General features: G+C 43.8%; 1 protein-coding gene across 7 annotated transcripts; it reads right to left on the reverse strand.

The window, feature by feature from the left end:
- Nucleotides 1–819: 819 nt before the first annotated feature.
- On the reverse strand, nucleotides 820–20107 carry RABEPK (Rab9 effector protein with kelch motifs). 7 transcript variants are annotated; one of them, XM_032634474.1, is made up of 8 exons: nucleotides 20051–20107; nucleotides 18775–18839; nucleotides 15827–15984; nucleotides 11653–11805; nucleotides 7340–7501; nucleotides 4645–4794; nucleotides 1926–2075; nucleotides 1330–1640 (listed from the first exon to the last, which is right to left on the reverse strand). In XM_032634474.1, exons 2-8 carry the CDS (start codon nucleotides 18825–18827, stop codon nucleotides 1348–1350), a joined length of 1119 nt encoding a protein of 372 aa, XP_032490365.1. In that variant the 5' UTR covers nucleotides 18828–18839; nucleotides 20051–20107; the 3' UTR covers nucleotides 1330–1347. The 7 variants fall into 7 exon arrangements, with proteins under 7 accessions (XP_032490370.1, XP_032490371.1, XP_032490368.1 ...); XM_032634475.1 differs by lacking the exon at nucleotides 20051–20107 and adding an exon at nucleotides 19779–19898; XM_032634479.1 differs by lacking the exon at nucleotides 11653–11805 and having other exon boundaries at nucleotides 820–1640; nucleotides 20051–20089.
- Between the last annotated feature and the right edge of the window lie 291 nt (nucleotides 20108–20398).

The raw sequence follows: 20398 nt of genomic DNA on the forward strand, positions 1-20398 counted from the left end.
TTGTGATAAGCTAATTAGGTTAGTCATTTATTTTAAGGTAAGAGTCTTGGGTTGAGGGGAGTGTTTGGCGTTTTGAGGTAAGGAAAACACTTTTTTTTATTCAGTCATTTCTGGAAATCTGCCTAACCTAATCTAAGAAAAGGGGTGGGAGGTTCATCCATATCCTTAACTAGGCAAGGGCCATTTTACAGGGCCCAAGAATGGAGTTTTCCTGAGCATAATTGAAATTTCCTATTTCCCCTTACCTTTCAAAACCTTCTGGTGGCTTTTTAGTACTAATGATGCTTTATACCTGCTTGGATTCCTTTGAGATTTGATAGAGTGATGGATCATTAATGATAACGTTACACACCTGGATTCAATTCATAATTTTAGAATGTGAAGGTATATTTTTGAACCTCAGTTATATCAATCTCCGTCTCAGTGGTACAGGAGTGGGATCTAGAATGGTGACCTACATTTAGCCCTACTGAAGTTTAATAAGTATGGTCAATAAAGGGCAGGCTGTCATGCTAACATGAAATCCAATTCAGCCCAAGGATAGGTATTTTATCGATGGGCAACCAGCTGAAAGGTTAACTTGCAGAACTAGGACCTGACAGTGTGATAGTTTTACTCTGAGGCCTGGACCTCTGCTGCGTTGCCCAAAAGCATTTGGACAGAGGGTCTTCAGGCCAACGTCCATACAAACGTTAAAAATGACCTGCAGGGCTTCCCTGATGGTGCAGTGGTTGGGAGTCCGCCAGCCGATGCAGGGGACACGGGTTCATGCCCTAGTCCTGGTCCGGGAGGATCCCACACGCCTCGGAGCGGCTGGGCCTGTGGGCCATGGCCGCTGGGCCTGCGTGTCTGGAGCCTGTGCTCCGCAACAGGAGGGGCAGCAACAGGTGAGAGACCCAAAAAAAATGACCTGCAGTGCTATGTGCAGTGGGATAGGGCATAGTGGGGACAGATAAGGGCCAGTGGCTCTCAATACCAAGAGCCAACAGTCTGCAACTCTTTCTGAGGAGCAGCTCATGAATATTAAAAACACTTCTGCCTGTGAATGTCCACTCCCTAATTTCTGCAGCTTTTGTTGTATCTAGCAATTAGGATTTCTGCAACATTTTTGTGATTAGTATTCTTAACAATCAGCCAATCTATTAGTTACCTGGGTTGTATTGCTGGTAAAACTATATAATAGAGGTTTTTGCCCTGGGCTATCCAGTTCATCTCTTTACCTACCAAAGTAGGTAAAAGCCAGAGGGATATATAGTGCAGAAGATTTTGGAGGTATGAAACAACTAAGGTTTCATTTAACTTTTCTGAAAGTAATTGACATTTAAAAGTAGTAAAAATGTGGTTTTATTAATCAACTACAGTCACAATACAATCATTATAGATTTCCCCTTCCGTATTCATCCCACCAAACACAAAACAGAGTAGTGTGTCAGTCTGACCTTCTTCGTGAGAGTCACCACCTTGGGTTACTCCTTTCTCAGTGGAATCCCCTTTCTCAGCAGCACAGTTTAGAGTGGCAGAATTTGAATCTTCTTTCTCAGAAGTACATGTCACTGGCCATGGAATGATACACATGGAATGGTCCAATCGTCCAGGGGGTAGAAAACTATCAAATTTAAGCAAGGTCCAATGCTGCTTTTCTATTTTGGAAAAAAAAAAAAAGAAAAGGGTCTGTGTTAAGAAATTTCCAGAAATGCTCTGTGATGTGCTGTATCACCTGAGCCCTAACAGAAACAGGAAATAAAAGAGAAAAACCCCTAATGGCACTGTTACTGCTTTGATGATGTCATTCCCTAAAAGTTTGGTTGTCATTCTTTCGGATTTAGATGTGGAGGGACCAAAATGAAAGACCAAAAAGCATTGTGATACTTTTCAAAGAATGGTCACATTTGCTTAAAGACTCACAGTGAACAACACCTGCTCACCTATGTGATACTGGTACATTGTGCTCAGGGCTCCAGTGGGAGTCATCCCTCCAAAGATATACAGGTGCTTTCCTACAGCCACAGCTGAGTGGGCAGCACAGCCTGTGGGAGCTGCCCCAGTGGGACTTAGCTTCTGCCACTTCATGTCACCTGCCAAGAGATAGAAAGTGTTTAGGTACAACATGGCCTAGACTGTGGTTTCCAACTTAACCTGTCAGACTGCTGCAGTTTGCAAACCAATCACTGAACTTCATTCACTGAGAGCTCTGAGAGATCCTATAGCAAGGTTTGGTATGCACAAAAATCACTGGGGGAGCTGAAATTCTGTTTGGCTAGTCCAGGGAGGGAGGGAGGGGCTCAGTAATCCATAATTTTTAACAAGCATCCCAGGTGATTCTGATGTGGGTGGTCTTTGGAGCACACTGAGGAATGTGATCCAGTCTTTGGTGACCATCACCATTAAGTATTTTGGAGCCCAGAAGTAGGTGAGGTTCCAACTGTGTGTGTGTGTGTGTGTGTTTTGTGTGTGCAAGCATGCCTGTATGTGCATATACGTGCATGTTTGAAATACAGTTCCTTAAGAAACAACTTTGTGAGTACTGGCTAGACACTTTAAGTATCTTGCTTACTTCATTCTCTTAATAGCGGTATGCAATTGCTATTACTTCTGCCTACCTTCTTTCTTCTTAAAGATGAAGAAATAGGATTAGAGAGGGAAAGAGAGTTGTCGGAGATCCCACAGCTAGCAGGTGGCACAGCTAGAATTGTACTCAGGTCTGACTCCAAAACCTGTGTTCTCTATGCTGTAATGTGCTGCCTCGGCACCTATTTCCAACCTATATCTGCAGGTAGTTGCAACTTTTCAGACAAGAATTTAAATGAGGCAGGATATCGCTGGATTTTAGGTTTTAGAGAACTACCTGGGCTGGAAAGGAGGAAAAATAGTTAGGAAGTAGTTCCTTGCATAAGAGAAAAGGACTTCCTTTTTTAAAATAAGCATTAAGGGACTTCCCTTGTGGTCCAGTGGTAAAGAATCCACCTTCCAATGCAGGGGATGCAGGTTTGATCCCTAGTCAGGGAACTAAGATCTCACATGCTGTGAGGCAACAAAGCCCATGCGCTGCAACTACTGAGCTCGCGTGCCTCAACTAGAGAACCCCCGTGCCACAAACTACAAGAGCCCACGCTCTCTGGAGCCCGTGCATCACAACTAGAGAAGAGAAAACCCACACGCCACAACTAGAGAGAAGCCCGTGCACTGCAATGAAAGATCCCACATGCTGCAATGAAGATCCTGTGTGCCTCAACTAAAACTCAAGGCAGCCAAAAAGCTAAATTAAAAAAAAAATTTTTTTAAGAAAAAATAAATAAAATAAGCATTAAAACTCTGTTTGACTGCTTGCAAGGAATGCTTCTGTGAAGATATTTTCCATCTGTCAGTTCAAGGCAGGGGTCCAGCAACTCAGAGTTGGAAGGGAGAATCACCCAGTCCAGCCAAATATCCTAGGCAATGCAGGAATCCCAGCCAGTATCAGCTGGCCTCAGATGTCACCAAACCAGAGAACCTATTGTTTGGCAAAGTAGCCCGATACATTGCACAGCAGTTCTCATGCATTCTGCCCATAGTTCCAATTCCTGTCGTCTGGAGCAACGCAGAACATATTCATTTGTTCATCTGTCCACTTTTTTTTTTTTTTTTTTTTAAATTTATTTATTTATCTATTTATGGCTGTGTTGGGTCTTGGTTGCTGTGCGAGGGCTTTCTCCAGCTGTGGTAAGCGGGGGCCACTCTTCATCGCGGTGCGCGGGCCTCTCACTATCGCGGCCTCTCTTGTTGCGGAGCACAGGCTCCAGACGCGCAGGCTCAGTAATTGTGGCTCACGGGCCTAGTTGCTCTGCGGCATGTGGGATCTTCCCGGACCAGGGCTCGAACCTGTGTCCCCTGCATTGGCGGGCAGACTCTCAGCCACTGCGCCACCAGGGAAGCCCCATCTGTCCACTTTTAAAAAAAAATATTTTTAATTTTTTGGCTGCACTGTGCAGCATACAGGATCTTAGTTCCCCAACCAGGGATCGAACCCATGCACCCTGCAGTGGAAGCGCGGAGTCTTAACCACTGGACCACCAGGGAAGTCCCTATCTGTCCACTCTTAACAGATATGCACTCATCACTCAAGACCTGCCAGACACTGTGCTCAATGCTGGAAATACACTGGCGGAAAAAAAGAGACAAAGTCTCTGCCCTAAAGGAGCTCATAGTCTGCAAGAATGATCCAGAAAGAGTCCAGGCTCTCTAGGGCACATCAGCCCTTCAGACACTTAAAGACAATTCTCATGTTACCACTAACTTTCCTTTTCTCAGTGTTCTTAACAATTTAGCGGGACAGTTCTGGTTGTCCACCTCCAGACACACTCTACAAGTTATCCATGGGGTTAATGGGTACTGCTTGAAAGAAATCCAGTCGGGAAACACAAAGCATAATGAATTTTAATGAAAGAGCAGGGTTGTTGGAAGGAGAAGAAATAATGAATGGGTAGGTACATGGCAAACAGAAATACCTGCTTTTATTGTTATTATTATTTCTTATTATTATTCAGGCCACATTTCACAGAATCTAGTGAAGATTCTGCTGGCTGGTCAAGAGCAAGGCTCTAGTCAATCAAAGCTATTTTATTTAATCTTAAGCAGACAAGCCCCCATGCCCTCCACCCTACTTACTGATATCAATGCAATGGAGATCATCATAGAAACTGTCCTCTGCCAAGCCTCCATGGATGAAGAGCTTTGTCCCTGCTGCCACCATCACATGACCGTGCCGGGGGGATGGAGGTTTTCCAAGTGTCTCTGGTTGTGACCAGGTCAGGGTATCTAGAAAAATTAATTCAGTGACGTTAGATGACAAAGCTATGAAGCAAGAACCCGAGAAATATACCAAGCCTCACCTCCCAGTAAGCAGAGATGCTCCAAGCAGAAAGGGACCTGGGGGGTCATTCACTGCAACTTGCCAACCCAACCCAGGCCTCCCTCCATCCACAGCCTTTACAGCCTCTACTGGTACACATCCAGGGCTGGAGAATTCACTGCCTAATATGCCTGCCCCTTCTACTGGGCAATAAGGAACCACTTCTTGCTTTGAATCAAAAAAAGACCTCCCTTAAGTTTCTTCAACCTAGAACTGCCACAGAGTTAAAAAGAATGAATCTACTTCTTCTGGGACAGGCCTTCAGAGTTTTCTTTTTTTTTTTTTTTGAGTTTTCTCTTTTTTAAGACAATATTCTTAATTGATTTGCTGGAAGGGTGGAGAAAAAAATAGACTACTTTTAAAGTTAGCAGGGCCTCCTGAAGTGGTTGTGTAGGATAATGGTTAGAGCATGGGATTTGGAGTTAAAACCAGGTTATTTCATTGAATAACTATGTGGCCTTGCACCAGTTACTTCTATAAGCTTCAGTTTCTGTAGTTGTAAAATGAGGAGAAATTACCTGATAATACCTACCTCTCAGGGTTGAAGCGTGGATTAAATGAGATAATATACGGAAAGCACAGGCACAGAGAAAGTACTCAATACATGAGAGTTATTAATATGGGTATGATCCAAATAGTGCAGATGTATTTTACGTGTTGAAAACCCTTCATATCTTCAAAATTGTACATATATAGAATTCAGGAAAATTAATCATTTCAACATACCAGATAAGTCTTAAAGGAGTGCTACAAAAATTATCTGAGACAAAAGCCTGCCAAACAACTTATCTCTGAATTACCATTTGTGACATGCCTGAAGGTTGTTCAAGGAGCCCCTAGAGTCCCAAAGAATACATTTGAAATAATCAGAAAAAGTTTATGCATAAATATGTTTACCACAGCATTGTTTGTAATAGAGAAGAATTGGAAATAGCCTAAGTCCATCAACAGGTGAATGGGTGAGTTATTGCTACAGTCATGATAGAATACTATGTATTCATTAAAAACACTGAAAGAACTTTGTGATTACAGGGGAAATGCTTAAGTGAAAAATACAGGATACAAATAGTACACCTAGAATTATCTCTGCTATTTAAAAAAAAAACACACCATAGTTGTACCTAAATGTTAACAATTTTGGGGTGACAGTATTTTACGTATATATACATATATATTTTTTTCTCTTACAGTTTTATATATTCAAAACCAATATTATTTAAAAATTTAAAACCGCTTTAAAAGAATCACACAGTTCATTCTTTCTGGATAAAGTCATACTGTGACGTGTCTTAATTCTTAAACTTTTTAAGTTTGAAATTTTGCTTATTGCCTTTTTTCAAAAAAGGCTGCAAAAACACACATGAAAATTATTTTTGTCACATGCTATTTGTAAAGTATTCATAAATGCCCACTAGTAAGAGGAAGAAATGTAAATAAATACTACTTAGACAAAAATTTGGCAAGAGGTCTCACAATTTTAAATGTTCATACCATTTTGACCCTACGTAATTCCACTTCCTAGCATCTAGTCCATATTAAATGTTGTAACATGTACAGAAATTAATGTATATATTCACTGTAACACTGTCAGCAAAATGTCAGTCAATAGGAAAATGACTGAATGAATAGGGATTCCCACAGAAAGATATGCTTTGCAAGGAAATTTCTGACTTAGGAAAGATCCATGATGTGTGATTAAATGAAGGAATAATAATGATAATACAGTGATTATTTATTAGGTGCTTCCTGTGTGTCAGGCACTGTGCTATGCACTATATCACATTATCTCATTTAATCTTTCCAACTCTTTGTGGTAGGCACTATTACTATCTCTATTTTACAGATCAGCAAACTAAGGCCTAGAGAGATTAAGAAATTAGTCTTAAGTAATACAGAAACTAGATGTCAGATCTGGTCTTGAGTCCCTGTCCTATGGCTTCAAAGTTTATACTTTCGACTAGTACTAAGATCTACACTTAGACCTGCAAAAGTAAGAGGCAGACCAACATTTATAATTTAATAATTCTATGTGTGTGTTTTAAAGTTTTTATATAATTTCAAAATCCATAGAAAATTCACAGATGTTCATAAACACATGTGCATATGATTTATAATTGCACAGAAAATTCTGGAGGTAGACATTAGGAATGGCTAACAGTGTTTACCTCTGTCTGGGGAGTGGGAAGGAAAGGTGTAAGGGGCAACATTTTACTTTTTTGCTTTATAAACTATACTGTTTAAATTTTTAAATTTGATCAATTATTCCTTTTTACATGCAAATTTTGCTATGGGTAGAAGATATCAGCTAAGAGATATACTGAAGAAGTCTAGAAGTGAGACACACAGCCAGGCTGTCATATTCTAACCTCTGCTTCCTACATCGGGTAAGTTGCAGGCCGGGGTAACCCCGACCAGGTAAGTGGCAGCCCCACGGTTCCCCTGAGTCCATACTTGCATCAAACACATGCAGCTTCACATCCTGCACGGGCTGGGCGCCTCTCTCTCCGCCCCCAAAGACATACAGCTGGTTTCCGATGGTTGCTGATGACGTGTGGAATGTTCTTGGGGATGGTGGTGGGCTGGTCACCTTTGGCATAGTCCAAGTCCTCGTTTCTGGTCCACAGAGAAGGTAGGTATCTAAAACACCCAGGCTGAGGGGCCTCTGACATCAACTCTGGGGCTGGGCAAGGTCACTTTGCAAACCCCAATCCTTAAGGCAGACAGTGTAGGTCTAGGCGGGGATCTCATGCCACCAAATTCAAGGAGGGGTAGGGGGCAATACTTAGAGTTTGCCCAGATAGACCCAAATTCCCAAGATTGAAAAGCCACAAGTACAATTAAGAATGAGGCCAATTTGTTTTTGGAGGCCTTCAAACATCCTCTCTGAACCCTCCTCCCCTTTGATGACTGACTACCCTGCCCTGTGCCCATTCAGAGGAGCCCAACAGCTGCTAAAATTCATTCCCACTAGATGCAAGAAACTAAATGTGCCAAGTTTCTCAGGATATGTGGCCATTAAAAGAAAGTAGACAATATTATTACAGTTTCAGTAGTAGCAGTAATTGTCCCTACTACACAGTAAGTACTAAATAAATACTAGTTTCCTCATTTTACAGATAAGGAATTGAAGCAGAGACAGATTAAGTCACTCATTTAAGGTTACATGGCTAGTAAATGGCTGAGTTGGGATTCAAATTCTGTTTCAACACCACCAAGATCTATGTATTTTCCACTCTTCTAACTTGAGAATAAAATTTCACCACGTGGGTAGGTGTACAGAAGCTTATTTCTTTCCAGAATGAAGCATGAATTTTATAGAAACACAAGCAGTAACTGAGCACCTCCCTTGTGCGGAATCATTGCCCTGAGCACTCTGCCATCCCCGACATCCTCAGTCAACCCTGGGAGGTGGATGGAAAGTATCTCCACTTTGCAGATGAGGGAACTGAAGCTCAGAAAGTCTAAATCCTTTCTCCCGGGTCACAGTGTTAGTGAGTAGGAGAGCAGGGTTCTGAACACAGATCTGTCAAAACTCCCATACTTATTCCACTGCAACACACCAGGAATTCTTCCTCCTTCCCTTCCTCCTTCCCTCCCGTGTCACATGGCTTGTGGGATGTTAGTTCCTCAATCAGGGATTGAACCTGACCCCACGGCATGAAAGTGCCAGGGAATTCCCAGGAATTATTTCTTGACTGGGAAATTCTGTGCCTTTTGTAAAGGTCTTCATTCAGTATAAAAAGTGGCGCACGAAGCATGTGTAATATGTGTAGGACTCAAAACATGAACCTGGAGACCAAACAAGTCTCAGCCTATATCCAAAACATAATGGGGACTTCCCTGGTGGTCCAGTGGTTAAGATTCCACGCTTCCACTGCAGGGGGCACGGGTTCGATCCTTGATTGGGGTACTAAGACCCGCAAGCTGCATGGACAAAAAAAAAAAAAAAAACCCAAAACAAAGCATAATGTAATTGTCTCTATAGCTACAGGTCTTGGGTAGTTTTTGGATTTTAGGGGGAGTTAGAAGGGGCACAACCTCCAAGTTCAGAAGATCCTGGGATGGTGTGGCTACCAAGCCAAACATTAGCACAAATAATACAAAAGGAGTTCTAAGCCAGCTGAGGAACTCGCCTTAGTAACAAAAGCAACTAATGATTCCCCTACATCTTTCATATTTCTTGGGCATGGTGTCAAACTATACTTTCTAGGAGAGAAAAAGGATCTGGTGGAAAATCAATTCCTTTGACAAAAGCTTTCCAAATTCTCACTGTATTTTATTTAAATAGATGCCATCATTGAAAATCAAAGGAACTGATCTCCGTCCAATCTAGAACTGATTTCCATCTGTCGAACCATAGCTACATCAACCACAACAACAATTATTGAGCATTAAGTATGTGCCAGATTTGAGTTAATTTAAATTCTTGCCAAACTTAACAAGGTAGGAACTGTTACTATCCCAAAATGACAAAGACCAGCTGTTGTAAAAATAAACCTGTTATCGATAGAGGGAACTGGGCAAGAGTTGACTGTTACGTGAAAAATGTCCAGATTCCTAGTAATTAACAAAATGCATATTTAAACAATTAGATACAAGGGGTTTTTTGCCTATCAAATTAGCAGTGCTTAAAAATGATAAATTCGATACTGGTCAGGAGTGAAACAAGAACTATTAAACACAGTTGCAGAGAGGATAAGTTGAAAAAATTCTTTCTGGATAGGGAATTCCCTGGTGGTCTAGTGGTTAGGATTCTGGGCTTTCATTGCCGTGGCTTGCGTTCAATCCCTGGTTGGGGAACTGAGATCCCGCGAGCCATGCAGTGCAGCCAAAAAGAAAAAAAGTTTAAAAAAAATCTTTCTGGAGAGCAATTTGATAGCATGTACTAAAATCCTTAAAGTCCAGTGTTTTATCTAGTTCTTTTATTTCTGGGCATGAGCTCTAAGACAATAATTCTTTTTTTTTAAACATGGAAGAACTTTTTTTTCTTTTTATTTACTTATTTTTGGCTGTTTTGGGTCTTCGTTGCTGCGTGTGGGCTTTCTCTACTTGCAGCGAGCGGGGGCTACTCTTCGTTGTGGTGCACAGGCTTCTCGTTGAGGTGGCTTCTCGTTGCGGAGCATGGGTTCTAGGTGCGTGGGCTTCAGTAGTTGTAGTGAGTGGGCCCAGTAGTTGTGGCTCGCAGGCCCTAGAGCACAGGCTCAGTAGTTGTGGCACACGGGCTTAGTTGCTCTGTGGCATGTGGGATCTTCCCGGACCAGGGCTTGAACCCATGTACCTTGCATTGGCAGGCAGACTCTTAACCACTGCACCACCAGGGAAGCCCCTAAGGCAATAATCTGAAATACAGTCAATGATTTCTGAACAAAGATGTTCAATGCTTTGTTATTTATAATGATAAAAATCTGAAGACAACCTATATGTTAAAAAAAAAACAACCGGGGAATTATGGTATTGTCATAAAAATTGAGGGACTTCCCTGGTGGTACAGTGGTAAAGAATCCACCTTACAAAGCAGGGGATGCGGGTTCGATGCCTGGTCAGGGAACTAAGATCCTACATGCCACGGGGCAACTAAGCCCTCGCGCCTCAACTAGAGAGTCCGCGTGCCGCAAACTACAGAGCCTATGTGCCCTGGAGCCTGCGCGCCACAACTAGAGAGAGAAAACCCACACGCTACAACTAGAGAGAAGCCCATGCGCCACAAGAAAGATCCCATGTGCCGCAACTAAGACCCAATGCAGCCAAAAATAAATTAAATTTTAAAAAATCTTTAAATAGTGTGATTCAGCCATTAAAAAGGATTTCAACAAAGCCTTATTAATAGGGAATTATTTCTGTGCTAATTATGAAATTAAAAAGAAAAAGATACAAGTGCGTAGTGGTGAAATAGGATGATCTCAGGTTTATAAAAATGCAGAGAAAAGACAGAAAGGAAGTACACAGAACTGTCATTAATAGCCTTAGGTCACAGGATTGTGGATGGCTTTTGTCCACTTATTTACACTTTTCAAATATTTTACAATGAATATAAACTATATTTATAAAGAGAAAAACAGCAAAAAAAATGTTTTTAACTGACAAAAAGTCAGGTCCACCTCCCACGGGTGGTTCAGCAACATCCTCGCAGTAGTGATGTCCCCAAACTGCTTCCTCTATGATAAAACCACCAGTGAGACTTGTCAGGAGCTTTGCACTTTCTGACTAAAAGAAACATACTAGGAGGATCTAGATCAGGGTTTCTTAACTTTGGCACTACTGACCTTCTAGACCATATAATTCTTTATTGTGAGGGGCCTTCCTGTGCATTACAGGATGTATGGCAGTGACTCTGGCCTCTACCCACTTGATTCGCTGCCCCGAGGTGTGACATAGCCAACTGTCCCCTGGGGGGCACCATCGCCCCCATCTGAGACCTCCGATGTAGGTGATTTGGGTTCTAGCCTGCCCCAGTCCCTGGCTCCCTGGTGACTTTAGGAAAGTCACTTCCCCTTGTGGGACCTGGGTTGCCCACTTGGCATAGCTTTTCTCTGAAGCCTCATCCAGCTTTGGCTTTTAAGAAATGGATAATTTGTACACGTTACGAGGAAAACAAAATGTAACTCTATTCTTTTCAGATTCTGCCAGAAGTTAAAATTTCTATTTTCTATGAGGTCAGCAAACTTAAGCGGGTTAGTCAGTACAATCCGAAAGCACTTTGGTACAGGTACTGGAATTGGATTTATTTATCCGTTTTGGTAAATAAAAAACCTTTGGCTACTTACCAGGATTCAGAACTTGTAGGCAATTTCGATTTCCTGACTGGTCGGCACCTCCAAACACCCAGATGCTGTGAGGTGTGCAGGAGGGAACAAAGCTGGCATGCTCGTACCGGGGCAAGAGGCCCTCCGAGGTGGCTAAATCCCACTGGTGTGTTCCTAGAAAGCATTTCACCCAGTTCCTAGATTGGGGCTGCCAATGGCTTATATTGGTTGACAAACTTGGGGGAGGGTACTGAGGAGAAAAGGGTCAAAAGCATAAGTGAACAACCATCAGAGCACTTAAAGGGAATGTGGCCAACCTCCAAAAATTTTTATATCAGACACTTGGTGGGGGGGCGTCTGACTCATCCATAAACCCTCTTCTATGGGAACTGTCCCCACTCTCCCAACCCCAGGGATAGATCCCAGGAGACTTGGTTGTACTCCACCTTGACTTTCTAGCCTTAACTGATAGGGTCAAAGGTAGTCACTGGACCCAAAATGGGCCAATCAGATCCTCTCTCCCAAGAATTTGGAATTCAAGCAGATTTCTGGGTTTGGGTGGCCATCTTCTACCATGTGTGGAGAAGGAGAGAAAGCCAAAGTATGGGGAAGAGAAGAATGAAACATCTACATAAAGAAGCAGATCTCTCCAAAGAGAGTGAGGGAGGAAGTAGATGGGTTTTGACAGCTTTCTAGTTCTTGCTTCCACTCTCTCCTGAGGCTAGGCCAAATCTTCTACCTTTGGATTCTTTCTTTTTTTTTTTTTGCTGGTTTAAGAGAGCTTCTATTACCTGCAAGTAAATGACTTCTGGCTAAAACAATTTCACAGACTTAATACCTAACTTATTGGTTATTTTAATTAGTAAACCACTTACATATGACCTTTACAGGCATTATCTTGTTACATCATTACAAGTGCCAAGTGAAGCAAGTTATTATCCCTGTTTTATGGGACACTGAAGTCCAGATGGTTTAGGTGGTTTAGCCAGAGTCACAAAGCTAGTAATACGTCACGAAAGAATTGTAATTGTACTAGACAGCAAGCTTCTTGAGAGCTGAAAGAGATTTAATTTACCTTTGATTTCTTAGTGCAGGGTATAGAAATTCAAATGCCTACAGAGGATTGGAGGAAATTGGAGAATGAGAGCCCCACTGATAGGTGGCAGCTCAGTTGCAAAAAACTGTCACCATGTAGACATACAGGCATATGGATGTCAGATCTTCCAAGATTATCAAGAGAGGCCAAACCACTTCAAGTTTTACATGTAGACTCTCCTGCACATTTGGTTAGTAAACAACTGAGATCAAAACAATACACAGGGGCATCCCTGGTGGCGCAGTGGTTAAGAATCCACCTGCCAATGCAGGGGACACGGGTTCGAGCCCTGGTCTGGGAAGATCCCACATGCCGCGGAGCAACTAAGCCCATGGGCCACAACTACTGAGCCTGCGCTCTAGAGCCCGCCAGCCACAACTACTGAGCCTGCGCACCTGGAGCCCGTGCTCCGCAACAAGAGAAGCCACCGCAATGAGAAGCCCATGCACGCAACGAAGAGTAGCCCCCGCTCACCACAACTAGAGAAAGCCCACACGCAGCAACGAAGACCCAACACACCCAAAAATAAATAAAATAAAATAAATAAATTTATTAAAAAAAAAAAAACAGTAGACAGCAACGTTACACACAGACCTAACAAAACACGTAACAAAACACGAATTTTCTTCTCCCATTGTGTGGTACATAGTAGTCACTCATTCATTCATCCAAATACTTATAAAGCACCTACTCTGTGCCAGGCCCTGTGGTAATGGCTGGGGATACAATGAGAAGCAATATAAAAGACAGACAACAAACAATCACATGTGAAAAGGGCTGTGAAGGGGGATAAAGATGGGAAAGTACAGGATACTATGGAAACACAAAGAGTGGTTGTGTCATTGTGATTTACATTAAGAAATACATATTTGGTCTTCATCTGTTCCAGGCACAGAGCTCTGTAAATCCCTGTGACGATCTAAGTGATAAGGCTGATAAAGGTGTCTTTTATTATTGATAACAAATCCCCTGTCAACCACACCTGAGTTTATGTTAATGAGGTGACTTTTGGAAAGCCCCTAAGGATGGGAGCTGGTTGCCAGGGGAACTAACCATTACATTACAGGGTTAGAACTTTTCAGCCCCAGACGATGCCCCCTACCCCCAACTCCGGGGGGAGGAGAGAGCCACCAATGGTCATAACTTACTCACTTATCCCTCCATAAAATAAGGAGGGGTTGCAAGAGCTTCCAGGCTGGTGAACTCATGGAGGTATTGCAAAGGTGGGGCACCTGGACAGGGCACGAAGTGCCTCTTCCCACATGCTTTGCCCTATGCACCTCTTCTATTGGCTATTTTCCTGAACTCTGTGAGCCTCTCTAGCAAATTAATGGAACCTGAGGCAGGTGACATGGGAACCTTCCATTTATAGTTGGTTGGTCAGAAGCACAGGTGGACTTGTGATTGGCACCTGAAGGGGAGCAGGGAGAGTCTCGTGGACTGAGCCCTTCATCTGTGGAATCGGATGCTAATTCCAGGCAGAACTGGACTGAGTTGTAGGACGTCCAGCTGGTGCTGCAGAATTATTTGGTGTGGGGGAAAATCCCCACACATCTGTCAGTCAGAAGGGAAGTACGGAAGACTAGTGTTGAGAGGAGGCATGGGAATAGAGAAGGAAAACAGAAGAGTCTCTCCTTTACAGTGGCAGTGCCTAAACTAGTCCTAAACTAGTGGCAGATGTATCAGGGCAAGGTTCCTGATGAAAGTGTCATTTAACTGGGATCTGACAGATGAATAGTAGCCAGATGATAAGCAAAAGGAAGAGCCTTCCAAGCAGAGGGAACAATACGGTAAGTCCCCTACATACGAACCTTTGAGTTGCAAACTTTCAAAGATGTAAACGTGCATTCGCATGTCCAAATCACATAAGTTTGTTCACATGTCTGGCGTTATCTGTAAAAGTTGGGTACCTAGGCTAACTTTCTTGGACTTAAGAACAAATTGGATTGGCTTCCCTGGTGGCAGAGTGGTTAGGAATCCGCCTGCCAATTCAGGGGACATGGGTTCGAGCCCTGGTCCAGGAGGATCCCACATGCCGTGAAGCAACTGAACCCGTGCACCACAACTACTGAGCCTGTGCTCTAGAGTCCACGAGCCACAACTGCTGAAGCCCGTGCACCTAGAGCCCGCACTCCACAACAAGAGAAGCCACCACAGTGAGAAGCCCGTGCACTGCAATGAAGAGCAGCCCCTGCTCGCCGCAACTAGAGAAAGCCCACATGCAGCCCACGCGCACCAATGAAAAAACCCAACTCAGCCAAAAATTAAAAATTAAGGGAAAAAAAGAACAAACTGGACTTATGAGTGAGCTCTTGGAAAAGAACTCATTCTTATATAGGGCATTTACTGTATATGCAAAGGGTTGGAGACCAAAAGAGTTCAAGGAACTGAAGGATATTCAGTGGAGCAAGTGTGGGTTTGGGGGAGCTAAGAAATGAAGTTGGGGATAGCCTGAAATTGAGGAGTGACATGATCAGATTTATATTTTAGAAAATACTCAGCTAAGTATGGAAAATGCAGTGTACAGGAGGTAAACCTGGAAGCAGGCAGACCAGTGAGGAGGCTGTTGTAACAGTCTAGCTGAAAGATAATGATGCTTCGCCTACAGTAGTAGCAGTGTAAATGGACAGACATGGATGAAAATAAGAGATATTTAGGATTTGGTGATTAATTGGCTATGTGGATAGAAGAGGTGGAGGCATCAATGCCTCCCAGAGAAATAGTTGATGAATGAATGGCTGGTTATCCAGGGCTCCATATGGACTCTTTCCCCCAAATCAAGGAGGTCTTGGTTGGGTGGATATATTCCTGGAGTCTGTTGAGACCTTAGGGACCTCTCAGTGACATTCATTTTCTCAGAGAAAAACCCTACTGTCTGGTCTGAACTGATAGTCTTAGGAATGGTCATGGCTGGCAGCACAAAGCCCTGCTCTCTGGCCATATAGGGCATGTGCTCCGCAGCTGCTGGTCTTTTTTTTGTCTGGCCACGCCGAGTGGCATGCAGGATTCCAGTTCCTTGACCAGGGATCAAACTGCAGTAGAAGTGCAGAGTCCCAACCACTGGACCGCCAGGGAATTCCCCACAGCTGTTGGTCTTACCCAGATCTATGGTGTGCACATCTGAGAAGCTCCTGTTTGGATCTGCTCCCCCAACAATGAAGACCTTCCCTCTCTCGGCATCACCAACAGGGGGTAAATATGAGCAGCTATGGCCAACCCGAGCACAGGGGCTGTCTCCAACCGGGGTCAAGGTGTACCTGCCAAAGGGAGGGTATATTCAGGAGGCCTGAGCAGAGAATAAATGCAGCAGTATGTTCTTTGCATTCCTCATGGAACAGTCACCAGAATGAAGGGTCTTATACATACACAGTCATTTTAGATCATGTCCAGCAAAGCAGCATTTTCCTAATTAATGAACAGTACCTTCCCTTTGCACATAACCTTTGACTTTTCAATTTTGTCACTACTTTCATCTTACATTAACTTAGTGGGGATGCCCTGGGCTAGTAATTGTCCCCATTTGGTAGACGGGGAAACTGATACCCAGAAATGTCCAATGGTGTGTCCTGGCACAGGATGGTAGTTATGAACATGATTTGCAAATTCAGACAGACCTAGTTCAAGTCCCAGTTCAAGTGCTTTCTTGATGTGTGCTCTTTTGGAAGTCACTTTACCTTTCTGAACCTTAGTTTCCTCATTTGTAAAATGAAGACAGCAATAGTTCTCACCCGTGAAGAATGAGATGCAATCTTGTAACATGGCAGGAAGGACTCAGTTAACGATGGCTAGAGCTTTATGTGTAATCACATGAGAACAGCCCCAAAGCTCTTGTGACTAGCCAGTGATGCTTCCCTCTGCCATGTAATAGTCTCTGTCATTCACTGATTCTTTTTTTTTTTTTTTAATTTATTTTTGGCTGCACTGGGTCTTTGTTGCTGTACGCGGGCTTTCTCTGGTTGCAGTGAGTGGGGGCTACTCTTCGTTGCAGTGGCTTCTCTTGTTGCAGAGCACAGGCTCTAGGAGCCCGGGCTTCAGGAGTTGTGGCTTGCGCAGGCTCAGTAGTTGTGGCGCACGGGCTTAGTTGCTCCGCGGCATGTGGGATCTTCCTGGACGAGGGCTCAAACCCATGTCCCCTGCATTGGCAGGCGGATTCTTAACCACTGCGCCACCAGGGAAGCCCCATTCACTGATTCTTTTTTTTTTTTTTTTTTTCACTGATTCTTAAGAGCTTTTCCAGATTACTCATAAAGCTCGACCTGATGGAAGACAAAACTAGGACTTTGAAAAATCAAATACAGGATCCATTCATTCTGTTCTGTAAAGTTATTCTGAATGCTGACTGAGAAAGCACACTTCTTCAAGCTTTCTGGTTGGAAAAGAAAGCTCTGCAGCTGTTTTTCAGGCCCAGTCTTATCTGACCTCTCTGGCATTTGGTACTCTTGGCTCTTCCCTCCTTCTCATACCTTTCTCCTGACCTGGCTTCCCCACACCCATTCCATTTGGTTCTCTATCCACCTGTCTGGCTGCACTTTCTGTTTCCTTCTCTGACTCCTTTCCCTCCAGCTTTCTCCCAATCCTCATGAGTTCTCTTCTCAGTCTACGTTTGCTTGCCTGATCAATTATTTTATATGTACTGATGGCTTCAATTACCACCCATCTACCGTACATGTTCATCAGTGACTTTCAAATCTCTATTTCTTTTCCAGATCTCTCTTCTGATGTCCAGATTCACACATTCCACATTGTCACCTGAATGACTACTAACCACATACCATGCATGCTGCTAACTTCGCCACAACCCTGGATTCACTTAACTTGCACAAAACCCCTCTGGGGACAGTACTATTATCATCATCTGAGGTTGACAACTGAGGACCTGTGGCTTAGAAAGGTTAAATGACTTATTCAAGAGCACACAGCCATCCAGCTACATGGTGAATAGGACAAAAGAAGTCCCTGCCTTTACAGCCCTGACAGACTAGTTGGGATGAAAAACACTAAACAGATAATTTCCAAATATCCATTTCATTTCAGTTGTGTTATAAAGGAGTACAGGATATATACAGGATATATAGTATGAGAACATATCACGGGGGGACCCTACCCTGTAAGGAGAGGTAGGTGGGGACAGAGGTGGTCAAAGAAGTCTTCCTGAAGGAGCCCCATTTGAACTGAGATCTGAAGTATGAGTAGAAGTTAGCTGGGCAAAGAGAGGGACAAAAGATGGGGGGAAAGGATGATCCAGGTAGAGGGACCAGCACATACAGTTCCTGAGTGGGACAGTGCAAGCCACATTAAAGGAAGAGAAAGAGAACGAAGGCTGAGTAACGGGACTTGAGGTTGGAAAGACAGGCAGGGACAGATCACGCAGGGCCCAGTGGGCCATTTTAAGGACTCTGGTTTTTATCCTAAGACCAATGGAGAGGCACAAAAGGTTTTAAACCAGGGAATGCCATGATCAGATTTATGATGTGTAGAGAGCAAGAGTGGACGCATGGAAGCCAGATCAGGGGCTCTCCTCCAAGGTCCTGCAGAAGCATTGCCTCCTCTCTACAGCCCTCTGTGCGTCCTGCTTCAGCACCGGTCACTGTTCCCTCGCTACACTGAGACTATTCACCTTTGTACCTGCAGCACCTACACAGCGGCTGGCCCTGTCAGGTCAGTGTTAGTTGCTGAACGAAGGGTTGGTTGAACAAGCGCTCAAGAAATAGTGAAGCCAGTTTAATCCAAATCCAATTCCCTGAAAGTCTTACAAATGAGTTAGAGCTTGGGGGAAGACACAGTGTTGGAGCTGAGGATGCCAGATGGTCAGTGCCCTACTCTTCCTGGCAAATGGATTTTAATAAAATCAACATCTGCTCTGTGATAATTATTGCCCCACTACCTTTCCTCTGAAGACCTTCTCAGACAGTTTGAGTCTAATTACCAGAAACCGCAGACAGTTTCAACTCTACCCTTTTTTCATAGAGGATCAAATTTGTTAGTAAAGTACTTATAAATGAAAAAATAACTCATGTGTTTCTTTGTTTGAATCCTTCCTTACAGACCATGTTGCTTTCCTGGGCTTGTCTCCAGGCTCCAAGACTGGCAGCTGCTTCATGGTGTCCTATGCCTAAGAAAGAAAGGTACTTTTTAGACATTTACAATTATCTTCTACATAAAAAAACACAGAAAATCAGGTTACTTGCCTCTTTAAAAATTTTCCTGTTGATGTACCAATTTCTAGGGCCTGATTAATTTGAATAAGCATTACCAACCTTTTGATATAAACTTATATTTGGGAGGCAACTATGACACAACTTTCATAATCCCATTACAGAGTTTTTTTGTTTTTTGCCTAAAGTTTTCTGTGTCCGTGGGGGGTATATATCAAAATAATTTTCAGAGGTCATAAGGTATTTATGTTTATCAAAAGAAAACATTTTAAAAGGCCAAGAAATACTGAACTCTAGGATAAATCCTGGCCTCAGCATGACATTCAAAGCCTTCTGGTCTCAACCTTCTTTTCAGGAACTCACCTCTACAATTTCTTGCTATATTGAACTGTTCTTACTATATTTATTCCCCTAAAATGCCAGGCCCTTTCATAACTTGCATCCTGTGCTGCTTCCCTTACCTGAAATGTCCCTTCCCTTCTGGTCAACTAGAAAACTCCTAGTCAACCTCCAAAGCCCAGTTCAAATGTCCCCTCCTTAGTGAAACCTTCCCTGATTTGTTGCTTTCCACTTACATCCTCAAGTTACTTTATTCTCTACCTGAAGGTATCTATTAAGCTATCGTCATTGCAGGGATCACCCTGAATGTAATCATCTATTTAAAACTCTCTAGATTCTAGAATAAATTCCACTAGACTAAATTCCAAGCGAGCTGGGCCTCTCAGATTCATTCAGAGAACCAACCAAGAGGCCCGGCATAGAGCAGAAGTGAGGGATGAGTGAATGAAGAAAGAAAATGGATGAGGTTTCTGGGAGGTGAATGGATAAATCCAATCTTCAGCCTAAGTCACTAACTGCTGTCCCCAAAGCCTAAAGCTCAGTGGGGTTAACTTCACCTGGACCGGGACTTCCAGCAGCCGCCCCTGCCAGGTCCATCCCCCAGTCCCATCCCGGCTTGGCAGCGCTAGGGGATAGGAGACAGGGTCAGGAGAGAACAGGCCGATTCCTTTCCGTCAGTGTGGCTAGGCCGGAGCCAGAGGAGGTCTCCCGAGTGCTTTCCACCCAGCCCAACTCCACTCCCTTAAAGGATGCGGCGCCCCCGCCCCACCCCGCCCAGGAACGCTTCAAACCAGGGTCCCGGAGCCCCCCCACCTCCGGACCGCATTACCTGAGGCGGCTTACGCCAGTCCTGGGGCCGTGGCTCCGCCCCAATAGGGGCGGTTCTTGGATCTTCGCCCCTCCTTCAGACCCCGGAAGAGCGCCCCGGCCAACCGCTCTTCACTCCCAGGGCCGGGTCCCCAGGGCGCGCCCTTGGAAAGGAGACGGGAGGGGTCCTAGCGGCCTGGGTTCGACCCAGCTGTGTGTTTCTCCAGAACTAAACTGGCCGGGTCGTCCCGGGGCCCTACCTCCCTGGCTGAGTAAGTAAGCCAGAGCTACTTGGAGACGACTTACAAGCGAAATGCCAGGGGTTGGGCATCCAGTTAGGTGACCCAAATCCCTTGGGCTATTTTAAAGG

The sequence above is a fragment of the Phocoena sinus genome, chromosome 6, assembly GCF_008692025.1.
Source record: "Phocoena sinus isolate mPhoSin1 chromosome 6, mPhoSin1.pri, whole genome shotgun sequence".
NCBI lineage: Eukaryota > Metazoa > Chordata > Mammalia > Artiodactyla > Phocoenidae > Phocoena > Phocoena sinus.